Here is a 24,763-nt window from a genome sequence, read left to right on the forward strand (position 1 = left end):
GTGTGGTTTGAAATTTTACTCAATTTAAATACAACAGCCGAGCTCCAACACAGAGTTGTGAAAAGACCACATATTATAGTCAACAAAAATCCAACACATATGATATTTTCTTTCGTATCAATCTGATAACATGCAAATTATTGATTTAAAAAGATTATTCCCAATTAATATCCGATAACAAATACAAATATTGGAGCATGATCAGTATAAATACAACGTCAAATAGCCAAATCTAATATTTATCTATCTAATACAAAAGAAAGCAAAGTAAGTATAAATCCAAGATTCAACATCGACTCTCTATCCGCAGAGAGGTCGGATTACTTCGCCTGCAATCCTCGATCAAGGCCTTCAACCCCTTGGAAATAAGAGAGCTATCCAAGGCTATCCAATCCTGTAAAAGTCTCTCCTGTTCCCAGGACTCTGGTATCCGAATCCGACCGGCCGATATTTCCGCGCGTTGCTTCTTAAACCTCTTTCTTATACAATCGATCTCCAGTTGACAGCATTCTACTCTCTCTCCACCACCATTGAAATAAGATGCTTCAAAACAAATTGGTTTCTGGGTTCTCTCTGTTTCTGGTGGCGACGGGATTTCCAGTTATCAGAGGGCTCCATGAAGCTTCTTCTTCTTTTTCTTCTCCTCCTCCTCTTAGCTTCTTAGTTGTTAAGAATAAAAGAGTAGTAGTTGGTTCCAAAAGAATAAGAATGGTGGTGTTCGCTTGCAAGGTAGGGATGAAGCAGAACACGTTAAGAGATAGCTTGTTATGGTACGGGGAGGAGGAACGTGTCTATATTGATTCGTGTGGCTGCTCTTAGTTAGGAGGGAAAACGAGGTGTGAGGTGGGTTTCTTTTTTCTTTTTTCTTTTTCTTTTGAGGAAAAAAAAATCGAGTGTTTTGGACCAATGGAGAGGGAGAAGTAATTTTTTACGAGAATTTACCAAAACACCCTTCTTCTTTTTATTTATCAAAACACCCTTTATTTTGTTTTTATTATCATTCCGCATATTTATTTATTTATTTATTTATTATTAGTACTTAGTAGTAGTAGTAGACAAGAAGTATACTCAATACGGCCCTGCATCTAGAAATAGAACGACACCTTGCTCGGTATCAAACAGGCCCATGACGAAATTACTAAAAGGCCAACTTTGGCGCCCCCCTGAGGTCCTCCGGGAGCCCATTCTACTGGCCCAACTCATTCAATCCTACGCTCGCGCCGGCGATCTAAACCGGGGCAAGCAACTCCACGGCATCCTCATCTCCAATGGCGGCGTTCCTTCCACCTTTGTCGCCAACCATCTCCTTAACATGTACTGTAAGTGCGGCCAAGTGGATGACGCCGCCAACCTGTTCGACGGAATGCCCCAAAGAAATCTCGTTTCATGGACCGCCATGGTCTCTGGATTCGCTCAAAATCGAAAGTTTCTTGAAGCTCTTAGGACTTTCTCCTCTATGTGCGCTGCTGGTTTTAAGCCTACCCAGTTCGCGTTCTCGAGTGCCATCCAAGCGTCAGCTTATTGTTCGTCTTTGGGGTCTGGGAGACAGATGCATTGTCTGAGTTTGAAGCTGGGGTTTGATTGTGAATTGTTTGTCGCGAGTAACCTCGCGGACATGTACTCGAAATGTGGGTTGTTGATCGATGCCTGTAGGATGTTTGATGAAATGCCAACCAAGGACGAGGTGGCGTGGACTGCAATGATAGATGGGTATGCGAAGAATGGGAGTTTAGAGGAGGCAATCTTGGCATTTCGAGAGATGTTTCGCGAGGGGATGGTCGTCATTGATCAACATGTCTTTTGTAGCACCCTTAGCGCATCTGGAGGTCTCAGGGCTGGTCAATTCGGAAGTGGCCTACACTCATGTATAGTCAAGCTGGGGTATGAATCGGAAGCATTCATCCAGAATGCGGTGATAGACATGTACTCAAAGACTGGAGACATGGAGAGTGCCTCTGCTGTGGTAAGGATGGACTCCAAAAGTTGGAATGTCGTGTCTTGTAGCGCACTGATCGATGGATACATCGAGGTCAATTGCACAAAGGAAGCTCTGAGAATTTATGTGGAGTCTCAAAGACGAGGAATCAAACCCAATGAGTTCACCTTCTCTAGCATGATCAAGGGCTGTGCTGCCCAAGCGGTACTTGAAGAGGGGAGTCAACTCCATGCCCAAGTGATCAAATGCAGTTTGATCAAAGATCCATTTATAGCCTCCACCCTCATCGACATGTATGGAAAATGTGGCCTACTGGGTTCTTCCATTCAAATGTTTGATGAAACCCAGAACCTGACTGAGATTGCTTGGAATTCGATTGTGGGCGTGCTTTCGCAGCATGGTCGTGGTAAGGAAGCCATACGAGCTTTTGACACTATGATTTCAAGAGGGATGAGACCAAATCATATTACATTTGTCAACCTCTTGATGGCATGCAGCCACTCTGGATTAGTAGAAGAGGGCCTAGACTACTTCTACTCCATGAGCAAGACCTACAGTGTTGAACCTAGAGAAGAACATTATTCTTGTATCATAGATATGCTTGGCCGAGCTGGAAGACTCAAAGAAGCTGAAGAATTTATATGTAGAATGCCTATCAAGCCTAATGCTTATGGGTGGTGCTCTTTGCTTGGAGCTTGTCGGGTTCGAGGAAACAAGAAATTGGGTGAGTCTGCTGCAGAGAATCTGATGAAGCTTGAGCCCAATAACAGCGGAATCCACATCCTGCTATCCGGTATGTATGCATCATTGGGCCGGTGGGAGGATGTGAAGGCTGTGAGGAAGTTGTTGAGAGATAGCAGGGTCAAGAAACTGCCTGGTTTTAGTTGGGTGGAAGTGAACAACAAGACCCATGTGTTTGGTTCTGAGGACTGGTCACATCCACAGCAGGAGAAGATATATGAGAAGCTTGAGGAGCTCTCCATTAGGATAAGGGAGGCAGGATACGTTCCTAACACAGCCTCCCTGTCGTGTAATTTAGAGGATAGTTTGAAGGAGAGGCTTCTGCTTCATCACAGCGAGAGGATTGCAGTTGCTTTTGCTCTCATTAGCATGCCAGCAACAAAGCCGATCATTGTGAAGAAGAATTTGCGGGTGTGTGTAGACTGTCATTCTGCAATGAAGCTCATTTCTAAGGTGGAAAGAAGAGAAATCATCATTAGGGACAATGCTAGATTCCACCATTTTGCACCAGGTTTGTGCTCGTGTGGGGATTACTGGTAACTAATCTTTCTTCTGCTAATTTATGTGTAGAAAAGTGATAATTTTGCCATTATTTCTAGATGGTAAATGCTGTTAAGAAAAGCTGGAAACAATTCAAAATAAATTATGAAAATTTGCAGTTTATTTCTTCTTTCTTTTGGGGCACATGATTACTTCTTCTTACTTAAGAAAGAGACCCCAAAGAAAAAGAGAGAGAGAAAATTAGACTAATATGTTTTATTTCTTCTTCTCTTCTTCTTCTTGTTCTGTCAAAAACATAATTTGACCAAATTCGCCATCATTTATACAATACAAATACCCCATTACAAATAGTTTATGAACATCCTATATCAAAAACATTTTTACTCTATACACATTATAAAATATTAGTAAGTATAATATTGTCTTATAGCATTATAACGTTCAACATGGATCTAACCTTCAAAATATGGTACTATGCATCACCATAAAATAATACAAATAAAAACAATTTGAGAGGAGTAAAATTGTCATTTGCAAAGGGATAACTCATCCATTTATCTGAGTTTTCTTATCCCACCTAGAAGAGGTTGATTATCTTAAAGGCACCCCATTTTATCCTGCCAAATGGTCCCAAGAGAAATTTGAAAAACTAGCTACGATCTAAAAATTGAACCTATCAAACTCTAGGATAGAGTCCCTTTTCGAAACTCAGGGATCTCCGCCTTATTGCTTTTAATGAGAGATTATTATGGTTGTCGGTAGGGCTATCAAAATAGCTCAGTAGTTTATAAGCTTAGCTCGATCAAAGATATGTTTGAACTTGGCTTGAGCTCTAAATGAGCTGAGCTGAGATAGATCATTTTTTGTTTGTAGTGAATTGAGCCAAGTAGAGTCAAACTCAGCTTGCTTGAGTATGGCTTGAGTATGGCTTAATTACTATGGTGTATATATATATATATATGTAGTTTGATCTTAGAACCATTGGATTTTAGATCCAATGAATAGTAAAACCCCGAATCTCATAGTGTCAAACCCTATTCAACGATCTCACCCAAATTTTTCTCTCGCCTTCTTCTTCCTCTTACGTCGAGCTCTTCATTGACCATGACTCTCCACCAGCCATCTTCTTCCTCTTGGCTCTGATCGACACTAGCTACCCAAATCCCTTCTTTGTGCTGCATAATTATTGACAGTGTGCATTCATATATTGATATATGATGCATGTATAATTATTGACGGTGTGCATTCATCTATTGATGTATGTTTCATGTATAAGTATTGACGGTGTGCATTTACCATCACATTCAGCAATCTTTGTTTGTACCATACCCTATTGCCGGACAACTCACTTGTATCTCCTCCCAGACAGTGGAGGATCATATATTGATGTATGTTTCTTACTTGTTTTGTCTTCTTTTAGAATTCATATAAATTCTTTATGTTGTATATGAACATAATTTTGGTTTTCAAGATTTTTATGGGTCTAATTTCAGGATTATCTTTTCTTTTTCCTATGCACATTAGACTTCACCGCATCAGCCTAATAGCCAACCTCATCAAGCATTAAGCCGAGCTCAAGCTTTCTCGAGCTTGAGATAAGCTGACTCAAGCCAACTTTTTCTAACTCCTCTCAAGTTCAGCTCATTTACACTACAAAATAATCTTTTTGACTTAGTTTGACTCCAATTACATATAAGAAAAATCCATTAGAGCAAAGTGGATATTTTTCCTAGGCCAAACAATAGACAATGAGGCTTAACCTTGAAGTTTATGATACTGTTCGTCCTGGCATTTGAACACAGTGGCAATCAGATTTATGCTCACTTGTACGAAGAGCAACATTGCAAACACTATTTCAATGTTCAACTTGATAGATCCATGACACCTGTTCTTTTCATCCAACTGTTCCTTCATATGGCTGTCGTGGCCATTGAGTTTGCAAGCCACTGGCGCTCTCTGGGAATAATATATGCTAGTTGCGCTAGGAATATGCATGGCCATTTTATATGGATTAGTGTGTTGATATATATATATATATATATATATGTTGTTTTTAATCAAATGATATGCGGCTAGTTGATGACATTTTTTATCTTTTTCTCAACTGTTTAAAACTTAGAATTGAGGAACTTGTTCTTTACTTGCATATACTCAAAACATAGAGCAGGAATAGTTCCCTATGCATCTACTACTTGTTAGCTTAGTATCCTATTCTTTGCATCTTCTCTTAAAGTTGTCTTTTCTAGTATCACCAAATTTTGAAGGATTTTTGTTAGGTATTTACATGGATAGTTTTGATATATTATTGGGAGGTCGTTTGAGGGGGGAATATGAATACCTAACCAGAAATTATAAATATAAATATACTTAACAATGTTTCATGTGTTCTTGGGGGAGTACAAGAGGAAAGGACTGATCAGTGCAAACTAAATGTACAAACTCTTATTGTACGTCTAAATGCACTGTTCCCTTCCTTGCATTAAGAAATTATTCCTGCCCATTTCAAGCTTCATCGTATGAAAGGTGGCTTTGGTGTACTTTCCATACATGCAGCTTAAGATATAATTTCTTCTAAAGGTCTTACAATGTTATAGAAAATAGTAAAGATTGAAGTACATTGATGTATTCAACTTGTCAAATTTCATCGTTATGCTTGCTGTCTTAGTACTTGCACATATTTAAATCAATCGTGGATAACTTTCTTTTTTAGCTTCAGAAGTGTTTTTAAAAGGTGGGGTGGTTTGACCGGATGAAGGTCAATTGTAGAGGTTCATGCATCGATGCTTTTAACATTATATAGATATTCAAGTAAATTTTATATTCTACAGGTGGTGCAACTCTATAATAAGAGATGTTACTTTATCTATTTAGACATCACAACTTAGTAACAACCGCAGAAATTGTTCAGAAGAATCCATGATTGTCATTTTGGAGGACAACCATTGACCTCTACCATAAATTGGTAGGCAAAATACTCCATGTAAACCATGCAGTCTTGCAGAGACATGTCTTTCTTGTCAGAGTTGTATAGTCTCCTCAAGCTACAGACCACCTAAACCATGGCATATTTATGTATGTGTGCCAATCTATTTTAGGCCAATCATTGATGTGGAAAACAATAATTGATGGAGGCACATAACCTACAACATTATAGATAGCATAACATAAAATAATCATCAATTATCACAAAAATAATAATAATAATAATAATAATAATAATAATAACAATGATAATAATAATAATAATAAAATGCATCTCCTTCTCTGTAATGAGAAGGACATGCACTCTCTCTCTCTCTCCCTCTCCCTCTCTCTTAAGGATAATGAAGGGATTATATATAACAGTTCTGTTTATGAAGACCAGATTAATCAATGAATGGCATACCTAATATAGGAATAAAGAAGCGTAATGGGAGGGGTAGACAACAATATACAAGTATCCTCTGCCCATTGGGGCCCTTGTTTAATTAAGTTTTTTTATCTATGGAAGGGTATCTTGGTGTAATGGCGTGGCATGGCTTTAGGTAATTCTTGACAAGGCATGGATGTTGACCCACCAACAAGGGGATAATACCAAGCAAATCCATTTAAGGGGAGGATTTGGAATACAAAGTGGGTTAGCTGTGTGTGGATGATTATTGTATGTGTTTTAGTTGGGAGGGGAATGGAATTAAATAACCAATGTGTGCTTGTCAAAGGCCCCGAGTTGTCAAAGTAAACTCTCCTCTCTTTGGCATAAAAAGAGAACAAGACAAAATCTCGATAGCTTTTTTTGTTATAATAATGGGTGGTTGCTTGTCACCTATTGAATGCTGGTTTTGTTGAGTACTTTTATATCCCTGAGCGAGCCCAATATTGGGCCAATCAGATAACACAGTCGGTTACAAGGAGTGGAGTAGGAGTCAGTGATTCCAGTGGCTTCCTGCCATTAAACCCCACCTTTATAGTTTCCTCTCTCTCTCTCTCTTCCTATTTCCATCTCTCTCTATGCACACTTTTGAAGCAAAGTCTTCGAAGGACAAGATCTTCTGCTTCGTGGAGTAGTTTCATAGGGTAAAATAATATATTTTGCAAGAGAGGGACAAAGCACACAAAGTTACAGAAGGGGAAGAGTGAAAGAGAGAGTACTGATGAATGGTCAATAGCCCATCACATGGCCATCCTGAAACAAGCTGATATCTGAGCTTGGAGCTTGGAAGGGCCTTTTCTTGTGCAAAAGAACAAACCGAGCACACTGCATGGTATGGTATGTTTCGTTTGCTCTCCTTTCTGGCTAGATATACAACGTAATTTGCAACTCTTTTTTTGTTCTCTTGTTATTAATGCTTTTGATGTCTCTCTCTCTCTCTCTCTTCCTTTTCCTCTCACTGCTGAAGAACTGGAAACTGGAAGGCGAAGAAATCTCAAGATGGGAAGAAGCATCATCCTATGAAAGTTGAAGATGGTGTAAGGAGGAGATTGAAGTCTCTTTAGATGGCAAGTAACATCGTTGGTGAAAATGGTCTTTCTGAATCTGGGCCTTCAAGTCAGCCTCAGGGATATGGAATACATGGCATCTCACCTGCTGCCACAAATTTCTTGTACTACTCTCTCCTATCTTCTTCTACTTCTTGTTCTCCAAATGGAAAAAGTGGAAAACAAAAATGGAACCGGACCAACAAAAAAAGAAGTGAAACCTATAATCTACATGAATATGTTAGTTCTTAATTTGTTATCTCTTTTTTGTTCTCCACTTCTGTTTCATGGAAAACATTATTTTTCTAGAGATCCTTCAATTTGTTCTTTTCTATGCTTAGCTTTTTCTATATGCGTATGGATAAATTTGCTAGATTCAGAATCTTTAACGAGCTTACAACTCTATTCCCAATAATTTTATAAACTGTTACATCCTTATCCATTTATGTTTTTTCTTTTTCTTTTCATGTCTCGATTATTTCCTTTTCTAACTCCTTTATTCTCAAAAAAGAAAAGAAAAAGAAAAGACAAATTGAAGCGGCCATTTCTTCTTGCTCAGTGATCAGGAAGGAGCTGCTTATTTTGGAGGGTTGGAAGAGGCTCTCATGCAAGGAGTTGCTGGAATCAGAAGTGATCGAGAGAGAAAACGTACAATCTTCTCTCTCTCTCTCTCTCTCTCTCTCTCTCTCTCAAAGCATACACACCTCCCAATTGCACTACTTCCATGCTCTAGCACAGAGATGGAAGAAGTTTGAAATGATCTAAAAAAGGCTTCTTTGCCTTTGTTTTTTTCCAACCTCAGTAGCCACATGAGTAGCCAAAGGCTAAAATGTTGTGATCCAGCCTCAACCTACCAACTCCTTGCAGTACTTGCAAAGGGAAAGGAATAAGTTCCTTTTGGAACAAATATCTGAGCCTCTTAATTTGTTTCTTGATTCTTCTACAGCTTTACTTGATCTTCTGATTCTCCTCTGTCTCTCTCTCTCTCTCTCTCTCTCTCTCTCTCTCTTGCAGCCTTTTTCACAACCAGACCACCACCCACTCTTGAGATCTTCCCTTCATGGCCAATGAGATTCCAACAAACACTTAAGGTAAGCTCTTGCTTTTGACCTTAACTTTTTGATATCTAGAAATAGAATAGAATAGAAGAAGAACATGCAATTTGAGTTGGGTTATGCACAGGGTAATGAAGATCCAGCAGAGAGCACTGATTCAGGCTCAGCTCAGAACACCCCAGTGAGTAGAAATCCTTCCTCAGAGCAGTCTGGGGAGCAGCAGCTAGAGATGGTGATGATAGCTTGTGATTCTTCCAGGCCAAGAACAGGAGAGGCGCAAAATTACCGACCCAAGGCCCAAGAAAAGGTACTGTTCCAATGTCCCCTTCCATCAATATTCCAGGCACAAATCCCCAGAAAACCCTCATCTAAGAATTTCACAATCGGAGCTTCCCTCCTCCCAACAACACCAAATCCCCAAAAGCAAAACTCCAATGTCTCATTAATTTTTCCATTGTAATTTGTTCAGTTTGACCCACAAGTGAACTTTCCCTTAAAAACAAAGTGAGCCATGCTCGGAATAGTAAATTATCAACACTCCTCCCAAGAAAAAACATTACCTTCGAGTTTTCACCATTGTGCCATTTGTTCCTATAGTCGGTCCTCACAATTCACAAACTCCCAAGAAGATGGCAGCAACTGTGTATAAATAGTCTTAAGAACAGTATATTAGGTGCCATCATTATTGAGTTTTCAGGCCAAGTAGCTAGAAGGGTATTTTATTCTTGTACCTTTAGGTGCTGCATGCCAATTTCTTTTAACTTAGATGAAGTTAGATAAGAAATCGAGGACCTAATTCTGAAAGGAAAATGTCTGAAAGATTGAATTCCTAAGCTTCGTCAAATAAGTCTTTGTTTTTCTGCCATCATTATGGAACTTCCCAGTTGCTTGAATCCTCTTATCTGCCATCATTATGGTTTTTATATGTTTTGTCTATACTCATGCTGTTAAAAACCATTCTCACACACACATCTTACGTGGCAGAAGAGATTAGCTGGTCCTACTGGGGAGAAGGACGGCAAGATACTAGATGCAAAGGTCATCTATCTCTCTCTCTAGATGTGTTATTTATTATGTGCATGTATGTGCATGTGCATGTGCTTGTGTGTTTGTAGGTGGGGTTGCACATGTACTTTTTTTCATGTTCATATAAATGGGAATAGCAGTTAAATTTATCTGACAAAGTTCATGCATGGCTCCTAACTGTATGCATGCATGCATGCACGCATACATCACTATCTTATTATGTCATTCTGGTGCAAGTGCTTGTTTGCAAAAGCTTCTTCTACTTATGCACTTAATTGCTATATTAAGTGGATGGAAATGTTTTCACCCTCACAAACACATTGGAATATAAACAATACTTCTTCTTTTTGACAGACCTTGAGACGCTTAGCTCAGAATAGAGAAGCAGCAAGAAAAAGTAGGCTGCGGAAAAAGGTAACTAAACTAATTAGGAGTTCTCTTGCTCCAGTTGGTGATGGTTAGATACTTATTGTGATCTGATATGTTTATTTTTAATATAAATAAATATATATATATATATATATAGGCTTATGTACAACAGTTAGAATCTAGTCGAATGAAGCTTACTCAGTTAGAGCAGGATCTCCACAGAGCACGTTCACAGGTACAAAATGAGAGCGTAAAGATAAATAAATCTATCCTTAATAATATGTATTTATAATTCTTTTGATACACTTCATTTTTAACATGTTGATGATGTCTCATTAGGGTCTCTTCTTAGGAGGTTGTACGGGAAACACAAGCTCTGGTAACAAGCTCATTCTCATCAACACACACACATATATATATATGGAACCTCTTATAGAATGCAATAATAACAATAAAAAGAATGTATTTTTGTTCTTTGCTTTTGAGATTTACCATGAAATGTGTTGGTACCAACAGGTGCCGCAATGTTCGATATGGAATATGCTCGATGGTTGGATGAGGACTATAAGCACTTGAGTGATTTAAGAGGAGCTTTGCAAGCTCACCTGCCTGATGGAGACCTTAGAGTTATAGTAGATGAATGCCTTACACATTATAATGAAATTTTCCGGCTTAAAGGCGTCGCAGTGAAATCTGATGTGTTTCACCTCATCACTGGAATGTGGACTTCTCCAGCCGAGCGGTGTTTCCTTTGGATCGCCGGATTCAGGCCTTCGGACCTCCTCAAGGTTTACTAATACATATGAAATATCTAAAAATATGATTAATATGTATGCCATTACTGATTTAAATTTATCTTCTGATTCTTCCTTACAGATACTACTGCCTCACTTAGACCCCCTCACAGAACAACAACTAGTGGGCATTTGCAATCTCCAGCAATCAACACAACAGGCTGAGGAAGCTCTCTCACAGGGCCTTGAGCAACTCAATCAATCTCTTGCTGACACAGTAGCCGGTGGATCTATTAGCGACGGCGCCGACGTTGGCAACTATATGGGCCACATGGCGATCGCATTAGGGAAGCTTGACAACCTAGAGGGATTTGTCAGACAGGTGCTTCCTAATTTCCTACTGTTAAAATCTCAGTTTCTAAGATCTATCATTAGATAGTAATACGGTACTAAGTTTGGCTACGCTGGTATCATATCATGATCAACTGTGGCTGGATGCCGGGAAATTGGACATGGAATGGTTGCTGAAAAGTAACTAGATTAAGCTAATGTAATGGATGCTAGCAAGTGCTGTTAGGTGGCTAATTTAATCACATTCCAATCAAAGTTGGATATTAAGCAACATCCCTGTCAATTTTCTGTCATCAAAAGTTCCCCTATGTAGCTTGTATAAAAAATACATCGAAACTAGAGTAGAGATTCAAGAAAATAATTCGGAGTTTTTGTAGTAGTATTTGGAAAATAGTAAGAAAGGTAAGTTAAGCTTTCTAAAGAGCTGTTTTTTTTTTTACGTACTTTCATTTTCTTCTACGTAGAGTTTCCCATATATTGTATACTTCTTCTTCTTCTTCTTTTCCCATAATATGCTTTTATTTACTTTATCATCTCATAATTAGATTAAGAAAATCCTTTTGTTAAGACTAACAATTATTAGAATCTAGGAATTTGAAAGAAAGTCATGTGCCTGAAAGGTCATAGGAATATATTTCAATTAGTACGATTTGGTCCTTGTCCTTTCTTGGTCTTTCTTTTACATGCCATTTGCAATCTTCCAAACTTCCTTTAGTCCTGTCAAACAATAAAGGTTTCCTTAGCTATTCTCTAATGCCATAGGCCCTGCAGAAGGGCTAGATGTTGCTATTTAATGTAGCAGTAGCACTAAGGAAAGGACCCATCAACCAAACCTTTATTTTGTGTTCTTTTCAAATCTATCATTGAAAGAATCCAAATCCCGTGACTAAGCAGCTTGTATTTTTGAGTTTATTATGACTTCTTCTTTTTTATTTTTTTTATTTTTCCTCCTGGATTTGCATTTGATTTATTTACTTCATATATATATTTCATTTGTCCTAGGGCATCGATTACTCTAATCACGTAATTTTGTCCTTCTGACATCTAACAATGTTTAGGTCAATTTTCATTAGGAAAGCAGCTTATACATCTAAATGAGAAAAAGAATCTCTTGCAAATAATGATTAGCTTTTATGGGGATTTTTCCCTTACTACTTCCATAGTATGTCTTTCTGAACTAATGTTTTATCAAAACTATTCTTGTTTTCATAATTTCTAGGCGGATAATCTGAGGCTGCAAACCCTTCATCAGCTGCACCGAATTTTAACAGTCAGGCAGACAGCAAGATGTTTCTTAGCGATTGGAGAGTACCATAATCGCCTCCGAGCCCTTAGTACCCTCTGGGCTTCTCGCCCTCGAGAGTAAGCATAGATACATATATATATATATATATATATATATATATATATATATATATATATATATCCATGGTTAATTGTGTTCTCCAGGAGCTTCCTCATTTTGGTTGTAGTAGTTGTATCTTTTTCATGCTTACGATTATTAATTAGAAGCAAAACGACCCTTCCATTTTATTACATATATTAGAATATATATATATATATATATATATTGATTGAAAGACTGCTCTCCCACCATAGACAAGGATGAAAGCTACCTTGGCAATAAATGAAGTACTCTTCCCTGGGTCCAGAAGATAGTGGCGGACCACAACCAGATCAGAAAGCATATGTCTCTTTCAAAAATTTATTTGATGTATACACTAAGAGCCTCTCATGTCCAAATCTGATTTGGACTATAAATAGGGCTACAAAGAGCTCTTGCTCTTGATGCTTTTCTTTTTTTCTCAACATCATATTAACTGCAATCTTTGTTATTGTATGAGGTTAATTAAATTGTCTTCCGTCCCTACATCAACTGCAGCTTATCACAACATCTATAACCAAGTTTGAATTGCTAACAGGACCTGGGTTGCAGAAGAGAGTAACTGCACTTCATCAACAAGCCTACAAATAATGCAGCAACCTCCACAGAGTCATTTTTCAGCCTTCTGACTGAATTATATCAGAAGATAATTTCGCCTTATGCACATCAATTTCCACCTACTGACGGTGCTTGTAGGCGAACAATGTCGGCTAAGATCGCCGAGAGATAGAGAAGTCTGAGTGCTTTATTATGATAATTCTTTTCCTATCAGACCAGCTGCTTTAGTTAGCAAAAGCCAAGTGAGAGAATGAGAGAGAGACAGAGATATATATGCATGAGCTTCAGAGGCAAGGCAAAGGCAGTGAGTTATTGGAAAACTAATTAAGTATTCTATTTACAGTGTAGATAAGGATGAGCAAAAAAAAAAATTTAGTATGATGTGTGCTACGTTAGCATATTGATTTTCTTGATATGCTTCACAACATATAATTTGGTAACAGTTTGCATGAGAAAAGGTCTAATAGGACAAAAGACTTTTTGTGGAAGTTTTGTTATTTAATACTTTAAACCATTGGGTGTCATTAATCCAAGTTGTAGTTATATGAGAATATGACAATGGCTATCGGGCCCACCAAGAGACAGAGAGCCCATCATATGGGCCCAGAAACAACCAGACAAGTGATCCAAATAAATATTTTAAATGGGCCCAGTTAAAGGCAGATGGTTACTGACCTGTTCATAAATTTTCCTCCGTCCTTGCGAATCTATACTTGTCTTCTGTTGTGTCTTAATTGAACTATTTATTAGGCCGACAATACTTTTCTAATGACTCGATTTATTTTTGTTAAATGACAAAGACTTGGGCAACAAGTCGTTTGATTTATTTACCATATTGTATAAAAATAACTCTCTCGGGTCAAGAACACGGCCCTGTTTCCCAATGGCTCTCTCTTGCCTGTACTTGGACTAAAGAGTCGGATCTATCCAGGATGAGAATCCGAACCCATTAGCGACCAGGACCCGTAAATTCACTATGCAAATATTAATTATTTATGAACCAATAATCGTAGGTTTCTGATACTGTTACTGATATCATAGTCTGCAATTTTGAACCAGTATAGTTACAAACTATAGTTTTATTTTAATTAGATCTTGAAACAGTATAATTACAAACTAAGAAGGCAAACGCCTTGATAGCCACCAAAAATCTACCTACGACGAGTAAAATTGGTCAACGGCAACTCGAGATTTTTGTTTTTTCGTTTTCTTTTTGCCCTTTTTGGTTGAGTGTTTTATTGGAGGTGTTTCTGACGTATATATAACGCTCAAAAAGAATAACTGTAATATATCATCCATAGAGTTGTAGAGAATTCTACAAATAAAGTGTAGCAATAAAATCTTACCACATTCACAAATTAGCCAATTAAGTTTAGTTTCTACGATTATCTCAAAATAAACTATTTATTTATGCGCCAAAAGGTATAATCCTCTTCTTTCTCTTCCTCCAAGTTCACACACCCTCATAGTAGCTGAAAAGATGGTCTTATAAAGTTTTGAGAGAACTAAAAAGAAAATAAGATGTTGTGGAAATGATACACAATATTATGTTTATGCTACAATAATGAAGATAATATGAAGAATGAGAAAGATAACTCATCGTTGTGTGCGCAATATTTCCAGAAAGAACAAGCAGAGCTTGATGGCCATATGAGAAGGTAAAAGCCAAGAACACTAGCTTGAAAAGATACAAATGGACTGAATGCTCAATTGAGATTGTTCTTGGTACAAGAATCGATTTTCTCAAGTGACAGAAGACAATTGGGATCTGCCAATAACTTGAAAAGGTATACAAAAGAATGGACTGGCCTAGTTACAAACTCTAAGCTGCTTGAGATAATTTAATTGGTTAGTTGTGCTACAGTACTTCTGATCTAGACTCTTGGATATGCACAGGGAGTATAACTGGTTCTCTTAGAAATCCAATTTCAAGTCAGAGAGGTCATCAAGAGGGATTTCTAGGCCCACTAGATCATGGTCCAGTAGTGTATCATCGTCAAAATTCAACCAAGAACCGATATCCTGATCTTGTCCACATGGCAAACTTGTCAAAATGGTATCATCTATCTCTTTTGATGAATCCTGAGCAACATTAGCTGCACTCTGTATCTCAACTTCTTGGTCAAATTTGGTGTCAGAAGTATTCATGGTTTCACCAGAATCCCGCATCGAAGGTGTCGCAAGATTGGCTGTCTCTGTGACTCTACCAAGACCATTTCCAGACGAGGATAACTGGACTATCTTTTGCTTTGGTTTTGTCTTTGTTTTACGTTCAACCTTTCCACTGCTTACTGATAGACGGCCAGCTTTCGCAGTTGAATTTCTTGTCGATGCATCTTTGCCTTGTTCCCTGTCTCTCTCAGTCCTTTTCCATTTCGGACCACCTGAAAAATGGTTGCTAAGAGTTGTGGTGGCTCTTGAAGCAGAACCTGTTACATCATCAAGTGGTACTTCCCTCTTTCTCCCTCTATTTGTTATTGGTTCAGTTCTAATTGAAGTTTGCTCAGGCAAGTCACCTTGATAAGGATCCGACGAAACCCTGTCAAGCTTATGACCAAGTCCAGGTCTCTCACCAATAGATGTCAGACCAGAAGCCAAAGCACCGGAAACTGCAAATATAAATTAGAAAATCTCATCCATTAACCTGAATATAGAAAAAAAAAATTCAAACTGCATAAACATAGATGAATTTAGAAGAGAAAAACACTTAGCAAACCAAAGGAATGTTATAATCATGCAAAGGAGGCAAAACAAACTAACAGGACAATATCTGTGCGGTGCTTGATTTCGTAAATAAGCTCCTCAGTAGCAGAGCTATCACTCAAGAAGCTAGTTAAGAACTGCATTATCTTGAATACACCAGAGGCAATTTAGATATAGTACCTTCGACATATTTAGAATCACTGCTGTGCAGAGGTGCACAGATAATGTTTCGCAAGGTAGGTTCATCAAAGCAGCTTTGACCTGTTTGCTCAAACTTGTGACATCTGGCAAGAGTTCGCTTTGCAAAGGCTAAGGCAAGTTGTTTTGAAACCTTACTGGCACCACCTTTATGACTTGAACCACCTCGACCACCCTGTAAAAATAGCAGATTTCAGAAGTATTTCCATTGGTCGCATGCAAGGCCATACATTAGATATAGCATCCTAGGTGCCTACTTTATGTAATGTGCAAATAAACAAACCTCCAATATCTATATTATGTGCTCACATACAGGCAACCTTCAAAGGAGGAGGCTAATCAACCACCATTGAGTTATAACGTTACATGCAAGAAGATGTCTTATAAGTTATAACTGGTCTTGACTTTGCAGTTGGACTAGAGTGATCAATTATAATGCTCATCTACCCCGAACACTAGACCTAGTTACCAAGTAAAAACAATACAACTAACTGCATAAATTTCTCTACATAGAACACAAACATAAAGTTGACCAGTACAATGTCTCACTTAACATTCCTTATCCCATTTTGCCATGAGCAAAGAAACAGTAATCAACTACTAGGATTAAAAAGAATAGTTACCATTAACTTTCTGTATGCAGTCTCAACAAGCTTGTTCATCGCAAGATGCTGAAGATTCCTGCAAATTAAGTGATTGAAGCCACAGGTTAACCTAAAAGAAGGCACAAAAGCTAACTTCTGATGCTACAGCCCATTAACATGGAACTTGATGTACCTCTCCTCAACTTGTTTTGCATCTTGAATAGCTTTATCTAACTTCTGTAGTTGAATTTTCTTTTGCTTCACCTATAAAATAAGCAAAATGTCATTGAATTATTTTTAGACAAAGATTGCTTATGGTAGAATAAGATGCCCAGGCTTCTGTGGCATCAGCTAGATAGATTAATGCATCAACTAGATTATATCAAAGAGTGTAGATCATAGAGAATATCGAATGAATTATTTTATCATACACAGAAAGTAGAATATTACACTTTTTATATTAGGAAAAGCGACCTCATTGCTCCATTTCTGGTCCACAGCATGCCAGATCATAGGTAAAACCATATAAGGTAGTGTACGGGCAAAAGAGTTGACCTAGGTACTAGTGCACTTTTTCAATTGGATTATTAGTTAGATAAGTTTGTTTGATTTGATTTGATTTAAATTTGACTTGTTTAGTTCAAATGAGCTAGCAAACTGATAGTTTAAAAATTCAGCAACATGAACATGGGCTTAAAGCCTTGACCAAATATTAAAGGTCCATAAAGACTCTGCATCCAATCAAAACAGACTGAATAGATTATTTTAGTATAACAAATATAGACAGAAACCTTCTGGCAGAGCTTCATCTGTAACTGTGAAATAGCTTTATCGATCTCCCCAATCTCTCCCTCATCTAGCTTAGGCTGCAAAAAAAAAACCAGGTAAAAGGCGCAAAACTAGAAAAGATGATGATCACAAGCCAGCTATCCCAGGAAGAGAGAGATTGTAGTTTGGTCTTTTAACATACAAGGAGATTTTAAGTACATCAATAAGAAATTTAACAACAAAGTTGTTCTTTCTAGGTTTACTTTTTCCTCTTGGGTGAGTGGATTCTACTGCTAAATTGAGGTTTTCAGCGAGGGAAAAGAGGATAACAAATAGGAGATAGCAAATATGGATGACTACCAGAATATACTAGCTAAGAGCAAGGCAGTTATTGGTATTTCGTCTTCTTTGTTTTGTTATCATTCAGCATGTTAGTAGTGGACATGGTAGGAGGATTGAATGAAATTGACGCATAGGTTACGCAAGAGTACACAAGGGACAGGAAGAGAAGAAGGGGCCTAGCAATCAAACTGCAACAACTGTTCCTGCTCTGGTTTCTATTATCGATCTACAAATGCTCCTACTCAAAGGTATCATATTAACTATATTTCTCATAAACTATTAATATGTGAACCTCTAAGGCTCTAACAATTAGCAATAAGATAAAGTAGAAGCTAAGCGCATGCATTCAAAGATGAAGATATTCTATAAGAGTGAAAAACTGATACCACTTTCTCCGGATAAAGCCCGATGCTATGCAGCTCCATCAAGATTCTTTCATTCAGAGACATATGCTCAAACTGACCCTCACATGGAGAAGTGCCAGAAAAACTTGTAGTTGTATCAAGGCTGTGCAACTGCCTTGAATTGGTAGGCATGAATCGAGATAGAAGGCCATTTTCTGAATGTAGAACAAAACTATTATCAGCTAGTAGATCATCACCAGAAATGGAACTCTGAATGTTTGGATTCCTGAAGTTGCTTGAAGCCGTATGTCCATTGCAGAGCATCTTATCTGCTGAATGATTTTTTGAATTCTCGAATTCTAAATCCAACTGAAAATCGGATTTCGTAAGTGCCTGATTTTGATTTTCCACGTGACTATTAATAACATGAGGGAAATAATCGCTTGAAAACTGAAGTAACGTATTTCCCTGTTCATTGCAGTCAAGTAATTCATTTTCTTCTTCTATGATGAAAGCCGAAAGAAGTTTCTGGGATAATGGAACCACTTCCTCGAAACAATTGTCTGCTGATAATTTTCCAGATACCATTTTGACAAGTTGCAAGTCATGATCTGGAAACGAAATTCCAACAGGCTTATTTGGACCAGCCTTTGTCACACTTTCTTCTACAAAGAAAGAAGAGAGAGGTGAAGGCAGCACTTGGCCTGGAAGCTCATCCTGAAAAATAAAATTAGATTCAAACCATTAAGGTAGACGCAAGAAAATGCTACTTGACATTTCCAAATATGTTTGTGTAGGACAAAGAGATTGTTGTACTATGACAAAAAATACACACATACATAATATATATATGAAGTGCATGAAAATACAAGTCTAAATGCAATATATAATTAAAGAAAATGAAGATTTTCAAACACATGTTATTAAGGAGAGAATGAAACCCTAAGTAGAACATTGAGATAAGTTGATACCATCAATTTATCATCAGCATCAAAAAAGTTAGGTGTGCTCCTGTCAAGCTCCTCCACCAATGTAATCTGAAGCAATAGTTAAAAAATCAAGTTATAGAGTTTGTTAGTATAAGAATCAAACCAAGATATTTCAAGTTATCTTTAACACTAAAATCGATATAAAACTAGCCTGATTCTTCACGAAAGTTATATCTTCCATAGTGACAAAAGTGAAAACCGGTTCCATCTTCTTCCAAAAAGGACTACAACATGCAGCATCTGCAGCAAGAAGAGACTCTAAATTAATCAATAAAAAGTAGGTAATCCTGAAAACCAAAATAGAAAAGGAAGGATGCACACAGCTAGCATTGCGAGCAGCAGTTGCAGCAGCTAACAGTTCTTCCCGATCATCATTTGTTTCAACTACAGGAAACAAAAAGGTAAGATGCATGGTTTTCCGAATAAAGGAAGAAAAACACAAAATATCTTAAGCATAAATACACAAGGATGCCAAAATAATAAGCCGTGTTTGGCATCATACCTGTCAGATCTGATGTTACACTCTGAGCAACTTGCCCAGGTCGAGCACAAGCTTTGCGATCAGACATTTTTTTCGAAGGAGGACGACCTACCCTACTGCACAGATGGGTTACTATTTTAAGATAAGCACAAATGCCATAAAAATATAAAACTAAGAGCCATATAATCATCAGTTGTAAGTCAAAATAGTCTAGCACCTTTCACTCTTGTCAGAACCAGACTTTCCACTTTTTAGTGGCTTGGTAGCATCTGAACTTTCCATTTTTTCTTTCAATAAAGGTAGGCATGCTTTTGCATGTACTGAACCTCTTCCACTCCTTCCTTGCCTCCGAACACCATCTCGAAATTCTTCTTTCAAAAGAATTTTATTCTTCTTCATCGGCAAAACCAAAGTTGTTGCTTTATGGACAACATTCGTGGCACCATCCTCCATTTCAACATTACCAACTCCTTTTTCCTGAAACTTGCTGTCAATGGGACCTGATTCCTCACTTTCTGATAATCTGGCTGGAGATGAAATGTTTTCTTGTTTCAATTTTGATTGCTGAAGTGGATTAGGAATGCCCCTGGAAATTAAAAGCCCACTGGACTCCAAAGATGCTGGTCTGGCTCCAATATCAGGAGGTGTGAATCCCTCAGGTAAAATATGGGCTTCATCAAAATTTGAGACTGGAGAAACCACATTGGCTCTTCTTGTGCGAGTGATCTTCTGTGGCCGTTGACCCACCCATTGAGCAACAGGAGGTGATGAGGATCCGGTGGGTATGGGACGCTTACGGTTGGTCACCCCCGATAAAGGCTGGACTTTATTCGGGCAAGAGGCTTGCTCCCATCCGTCAGTTCCCCCAGGCAAGCGAGGGACATTAGATGATGAATTCATGACAAAAGCAGAACTAGTCCTTGGTGCCCTAGATGCTTTTGCTTTATTCAAAGGACTTTGATTTCCCGCTTGAACATCCTCACGAATATTCAGCCTGGATAACACAGCTACTGTCATTTAGATAAACAAGTATGATGAAACACAAGGAAGAAGACATTCAAGGATCTCCATAAAGAAAAGGGGTGAAGCTACCTCTGTAATGTCATAGGTCAATCTTAAAACAGCATGTGATGTATCAAGGTTGTAATGACATAATTCACATAACTACCTTAGTGAAGATACAATTTGTGCAATAAATAGATCAACACAATCTTGTATTTGAACCTTCCTAGATAAGTTTGTTGATTATGAAGACCAAGAAATGGAAGTTGCAGGTTATATCACGAGACCAAAGAAGTAGCCATATTTGTTAAACGATGCATTAACATTAAGGAGTCCTTTTGCATAATAGAATAGATGAAAGTGAGAAGAAGTATCATTAGACACATGAAGCTCAAGAATGTTGCGGAAGTATACATACTTATTGTTTCCTTTAGCTAGAATCCTCTCTTTATCTAGTCCAGCAGGGCGTTCCCTTCTCTCATTTGGAAGAGGGCCATTATCCATATCAATCTTGGGTATGACTCGGGAACCAGCACCACTCTGTTGGGAACTTCCATCTATCTTGTTACTTCCTGCAACCCCACTGGAAGATCCAGTTCTGTCAAGTGAGAAGTCAAAGATCATCTTCCAAATGTATGGTCAGAATATAACATATAAACTTAATGAAGCAAATAACATAACCTGATGAAAAGCAAAAAAATTGTTAAATAGACAAGCAATAATCTAGCAAGTTAAATTGCAAAAGTTGTTTCTTGTTCTTATGGAGTGAGGAAAAAGTAGTAGTATCAAGATGGTAACTTTTGAAGCAACTAAAACATAACTACTAGAAGAATTTTATCCTTCTACACAAGAGCTGGAAGAAAGATGCTAGATGTCTGGGTTATATGAATGAACTCAGTCCAGAGAATTTTACTGATGCCCAATAGAAGAAGATTGAACTCAACAAAGTTGTGTGCAAGTTCCAGATGTGAAAGTCATGAGCTAAATTAACAGTGCCTATCAATAGTACCCCCTTCATGGTTGTGTTTGTAACTTGACCGGTTTCATTTATCCTACTATTTCATTTTCTATCAAATACTAGCTGCAGGAGGGGAAAGATCAATATCATTGCCTGAAATGAAGAGAGGAAAGAGTCCTTTCAAGCCATCCTATCACCTATTTTGTAAAATATGTACCACTCTCACTTCCTACTACATTTGACCTCTTCAATTACATATTTAACTTCATAAAACATCCACATATTTCTTCCTAGTAATTTCAGTTTATCACAAAGTGATTCCTGCAATTTCAACGAAAGTGAATATTATTGCACTTAAATAAAAAAAACAGCTCGATTGAGACAGCATGAAAGCAAAGGAACATTGAAGGTCCTTAAGCAACTTTTCCAGAAATGGAGAAATCAACAACAACGAGAAGCAACTTCTTTCAACTATTTGGAGCCATCACGTGGATACTATACTTTGATAGGGAGAAGTAGAGGTTATCAAATCATAAGGCTTTAGTGACCCATAGAACGAGCAAGTCCACAATTGTTTTTGCAACTTCTTAGAGTAAAAAATCAATAAGACTGAATATAAAGATGAAGGAAAGTTAAGGATAAGTGAAACAAGAATCAGTAATAAGGATTGAGGAGATTACCTGAGACCGAGGCTATCACTAGCACGCAGACGAGTTTCACTATTGGTCCTCTGTTGAGTTGTCTGTTTAACCTGTCGATCACCATCATTGACTCTGTTAACCACTGTTCCAACAGAACGTTTACGTTTCAATTTTTTCTCCCATCCTTCACCTCCAGGAGAGAATGGATTGAGCTTGTCTTCAGACAGCACTTGCCCTCCATTGCAAGCTTTCAACATACCCTTGTCCTTATCAAGAAACAAACTCTTCTCCTTGTCTATTATTGGACCTTGCCTCATAGGAACATGACCACGGCCTTCTAACTGAAGCAGGCAAAGGGGACATTCAACTTAAAATACAAACTAGCCACACATCAATGTCATGAGTATAGTTTCCATAAAGAATATATATATATTACAGGATCATATATGCTACCTTTATATAGGAGATATAAATGTAATAAATAATTGTTGAGTGATCAGATTTCCATTTCAGAATTAACAAGCACATAATATGGAAAAGAATGAGAATGATAAAAAGCAACAGCATTTCAAAAACAACACTCTTCGTATAACACCTTGATAAGAAATACAAACCCGTACATCCGCCAAAGAGGAGCGAGCACGTTTATTTGGAACCACATTTTTTGCCCTGTCTTCCAGTCTTTGACCTAAAAGTTCTGCAGGATTTTGATGGGTCTGAGTTCCCATCTTCAACAGATTTGAACTACCTGACTTCTCAGTTGGCAAGTCACTTCTTTGGCGCTTCCTTGACAAGATGTTGCGATACTTATCTAATTTCAGAATTGATTCATCTAGAACCTTTGATCTATCCCTGTTAAAAAAGATGACAATTCAGCATACAACCAGAGAACAGTGGTCTACTACTGAGTCCACCTGCAACTCACATTGATGCATAATATACAATGCTAATATACAATGCGCAAGAATGAGGGGCAGGAAGCATGTCGGAGTACCTGGCCTTGGTCGCAGATTCTAGCAGGCTAGCTTTGAAGCGCTTAACATCCTCCATCAGAGGGAGTGGCTTTAATTGAAAGGATCCAAATGGATGTTCCTCGAGAGGAACTGCAAGAACCCTTCGAAGCTCTCCCAAGCGAGTATACTTCTGCTCTCCCATGGAAAATGGTTCCAATGATAGATACTGTGTTACTGGTGGAATTTCAACCGGTGAAGCCATACTTCTGGATGCGCCTGGTACAGAAACTGAAACACGATTCTCCAAGCTCTCTCGGAAACTTCCAGACCTATCCGAATTGGAACCTGAATATGCTCCCCGCTGCCCATTTGAATATGTGGCGGAAAATGTTGATCCATCCAAATTACTTGAAGCTAGTTCTGCTCTTGTGCTTCCAGCCATTCCTTTTCTACCCAATCATAACAGCTTGCTTCCGCATTCTACCCTACTTACTCACATCAGCCATCCTCTCCTGGATACCCCCATCAAATATGCAGAATTCGATCCAATTCCTCATGCATAAAAGGACCGCTTCACAAATAGGCTACAAAAGAAACGTACAAATTTAAATATAAACTTTGACACCCCTCAAAGAGTAAGTACTACTATTTCCTTGTTGAAGAAAATTTTGATGGAAAGCGATATAGATAACGAGTTAGATGATATCAACAGCGACAGAAAGAAATCACTGATCCTTTCAACTGAAGGCTCAAAGTGACAACTTAACAAATACCCAGTAATAACAAGAGCAAATGCAGTAACAATTACAAAGAAACTGCCCAAGATATAGAGACACAGAAGAAGTTGAAAGGTTGCATTACTTCCCAATACCCAGACTCCACAGGAAAACAAAACCGACGACAGGAGCCCCAACTGGAAGTAGAAAACGATCTAATGAACTTAACTACGACTCCAAACTGTAAACAGACAGAGCATTAACAGAAAATTCCCAAAAGCTGAAATTAGACCTTACCTATAACCAGAACCCCGCGATCTGGAGAGCGTAATCACCACCTAAATTGCATCAATTTCGAAACTTGAGCTCTATAAACGCGCACCAGATGAACAAGAACACCCTTTGACCCTGCCGATCACGAGCTCAATACTCCAAATTGAGGACCGGATCAGTGAAAGATGTAATAGAGAACGCAAGTAACAAAACCCTTGCAGATCAAATCCCAGGACGCGAGAGAGAGAGAGCAAACCCTACTTCTTCCCCAATTCTAGGGTTTCACCACCGATTCAATCAGCTGCATTCCACGATTGGATTGGATCGGCTCCCAATTCGGAAATGAAAAGAAGGAATTAAGCCGGAGGAGACGCGCTATCGATACCCAAAGCCGTCGTCGATGAGGAAATCTCCGATAAAAAGGGTCGGCGAATTTGTTCGAAAAATAAAAATAAAAAATAAAAATAAAACCCAGAGAGAGGCGCCGTGTTTGAGGTGAAAAGGATAGCAAATTTTGGGGACGCCTTTTTTTTTTCTCTCTCCTTTTCCGACTCTTTTCCGATTGGTTGGCTAACTAACTACGGCTTTGATTTGGGCAAGTAAGTCAAATGTTGGGAAACCCATTGACTTGACTTAAGTTTTGACTAATTAACTGTGTTTATTGTAGCTAATGATTGCTCGCAATAAGTAACTCGTAGTAA

At 38.2% G+C, this 24,763-nt stretch overlaps 3 protein-coding genes across 8 annotated transcripts; 2 read left to right on the top strand and 1 right to left on the bottom strand.

Moving 5' to 3' along the window:
• Positions 1–1,053: 1,053 nt before the first annotated feature.
• Positions 1,054–3,344, top strand: LOC140778013 (putative pentatricopeptide repeat-containing protein At5g52630). Its single transcript, XM_073122524.1, has one exon. It carries the CDS (start codon positions 1,127–1,129, stop codon positions 3,215–3,217), a length of 2,091 nt encoding a protein of 696 aa, XP_072978625.1. The 5' UTR covers positions 1,054–1,126; the 3' UTR covers positions 3,218–3,344.
• Positions 3,345–7,065: 3,721 nt separating this feature from the next.
• Positions 7,066–13,634, top strand: LOC140758465 (transcription factor TGA2.1-like). 3 transcript variants are annotated; one of them, XM_073094648.1, is made up of 13 exons: positions 7,066–7,424; positions 7,555–7,758; positions 8,193–8,281; positions 8,648–8,724; positions 8,816–8,995; positions 9,676–9,726; positions 10,069–10,128; positions 10,241–10,318; positions 10,423–10,462; positions 10,600–10,871; positions 10,960–11,199; positions 12,388–12,530; positions 13,091–13,634. In XM_073094648.1, the coding sequence occupies exons 2-13, from the start codon at positions 7,652–7,654 to the stop codon at positions 13,179–13,181; spliced, it is 1,428 nt and encodes a 475-aa protein (XP_072950749.1). In that variant the 5' UTR covers positions 7,066–7,424; positions 7,555–7,651; the 3' UTR covers positions 13,182–13,634. The 3 variants fall into 3 exon arrangements, with proteins under 3 accessions (XP_072950749.1, XP_072950747.1, XP_072950748.1); XM_073094646.1 differs by having other exon boundaries at positions 7,067–7,424; positions 9,673–9,726; XM_073094647.1 differs by having other exon boundaries at positions 7,067–7,419; positions 9,673–9,726.
• Positions 13,635–14,785: 1,151 nt separating this feature from the next.
• LOC140778477 (uncharacterized) lies at positions 14,786–24,583 on the bottom strand. Of its 4 annotated transcripts, none has more exons than XM_073123240.1 (16): positions 24,087–24,583; positions 23,115–23,657; positions 22,735–22,972; positions 22,160–22,461; positions 20,940–21,104; positions 19,737–20,513; positions 19,541–19,635; positions 19,360–19,422; positions 19,190–19,278; positions 19,021–19,086; positions 18,092–18,766; positions 17,387–17,461; positions 16,789–16,859; positions 16,635–16,692; positions 15,994–16,186; positions 14,786–15,719 (listed from the first exon to the last, which is right to left on the bottom strand). In XM_073123240.1, exons 2-16 carry the CDS (start codon positions 23,513–23,515, stop codon positions 15,025–15,027), a joined length of 3,963 nt encoding a protein of 1,320 aa, XP_072979341.1. In that variant the 5' UTR covers positions 23,516–23,657; positions 24,087–24,583; the 3' UTR covers positions 14,786–15,024. The 4 variants fall into 4 exon arrangements, with proteins under 4 accessions (XP_072979341.1, XP_072979325.1, XP_072979333.1 ...); XM_073123224.1 differs by having other exon boundaries at positions 19,541–19,632; positions 20,940–21,119; XM_073123232.1 differs by having other exon boundaries at positions 20,940–21,119; positions 22,741–22,972; positions 24,087–24,582.
• Between the last annotated feature and the right edge of the window lie 180 nt (positions 24,584–24,763).

The sequence above is a fragment of the Typha angustifolia genome, chromosome 3 (assembly GCF_048772165.1).
Source record: "Typha angustifolia cultivar Huaian chromosome 3, ASM4877216v1, whole genome shotgun sequence".
NCBI classification, from domain to species: Eukaryota; Viridiplantae; Streptophyta; class Magnoliopsida; order Poales; family Typhaceae; genus Typha; species Typha angustifolia.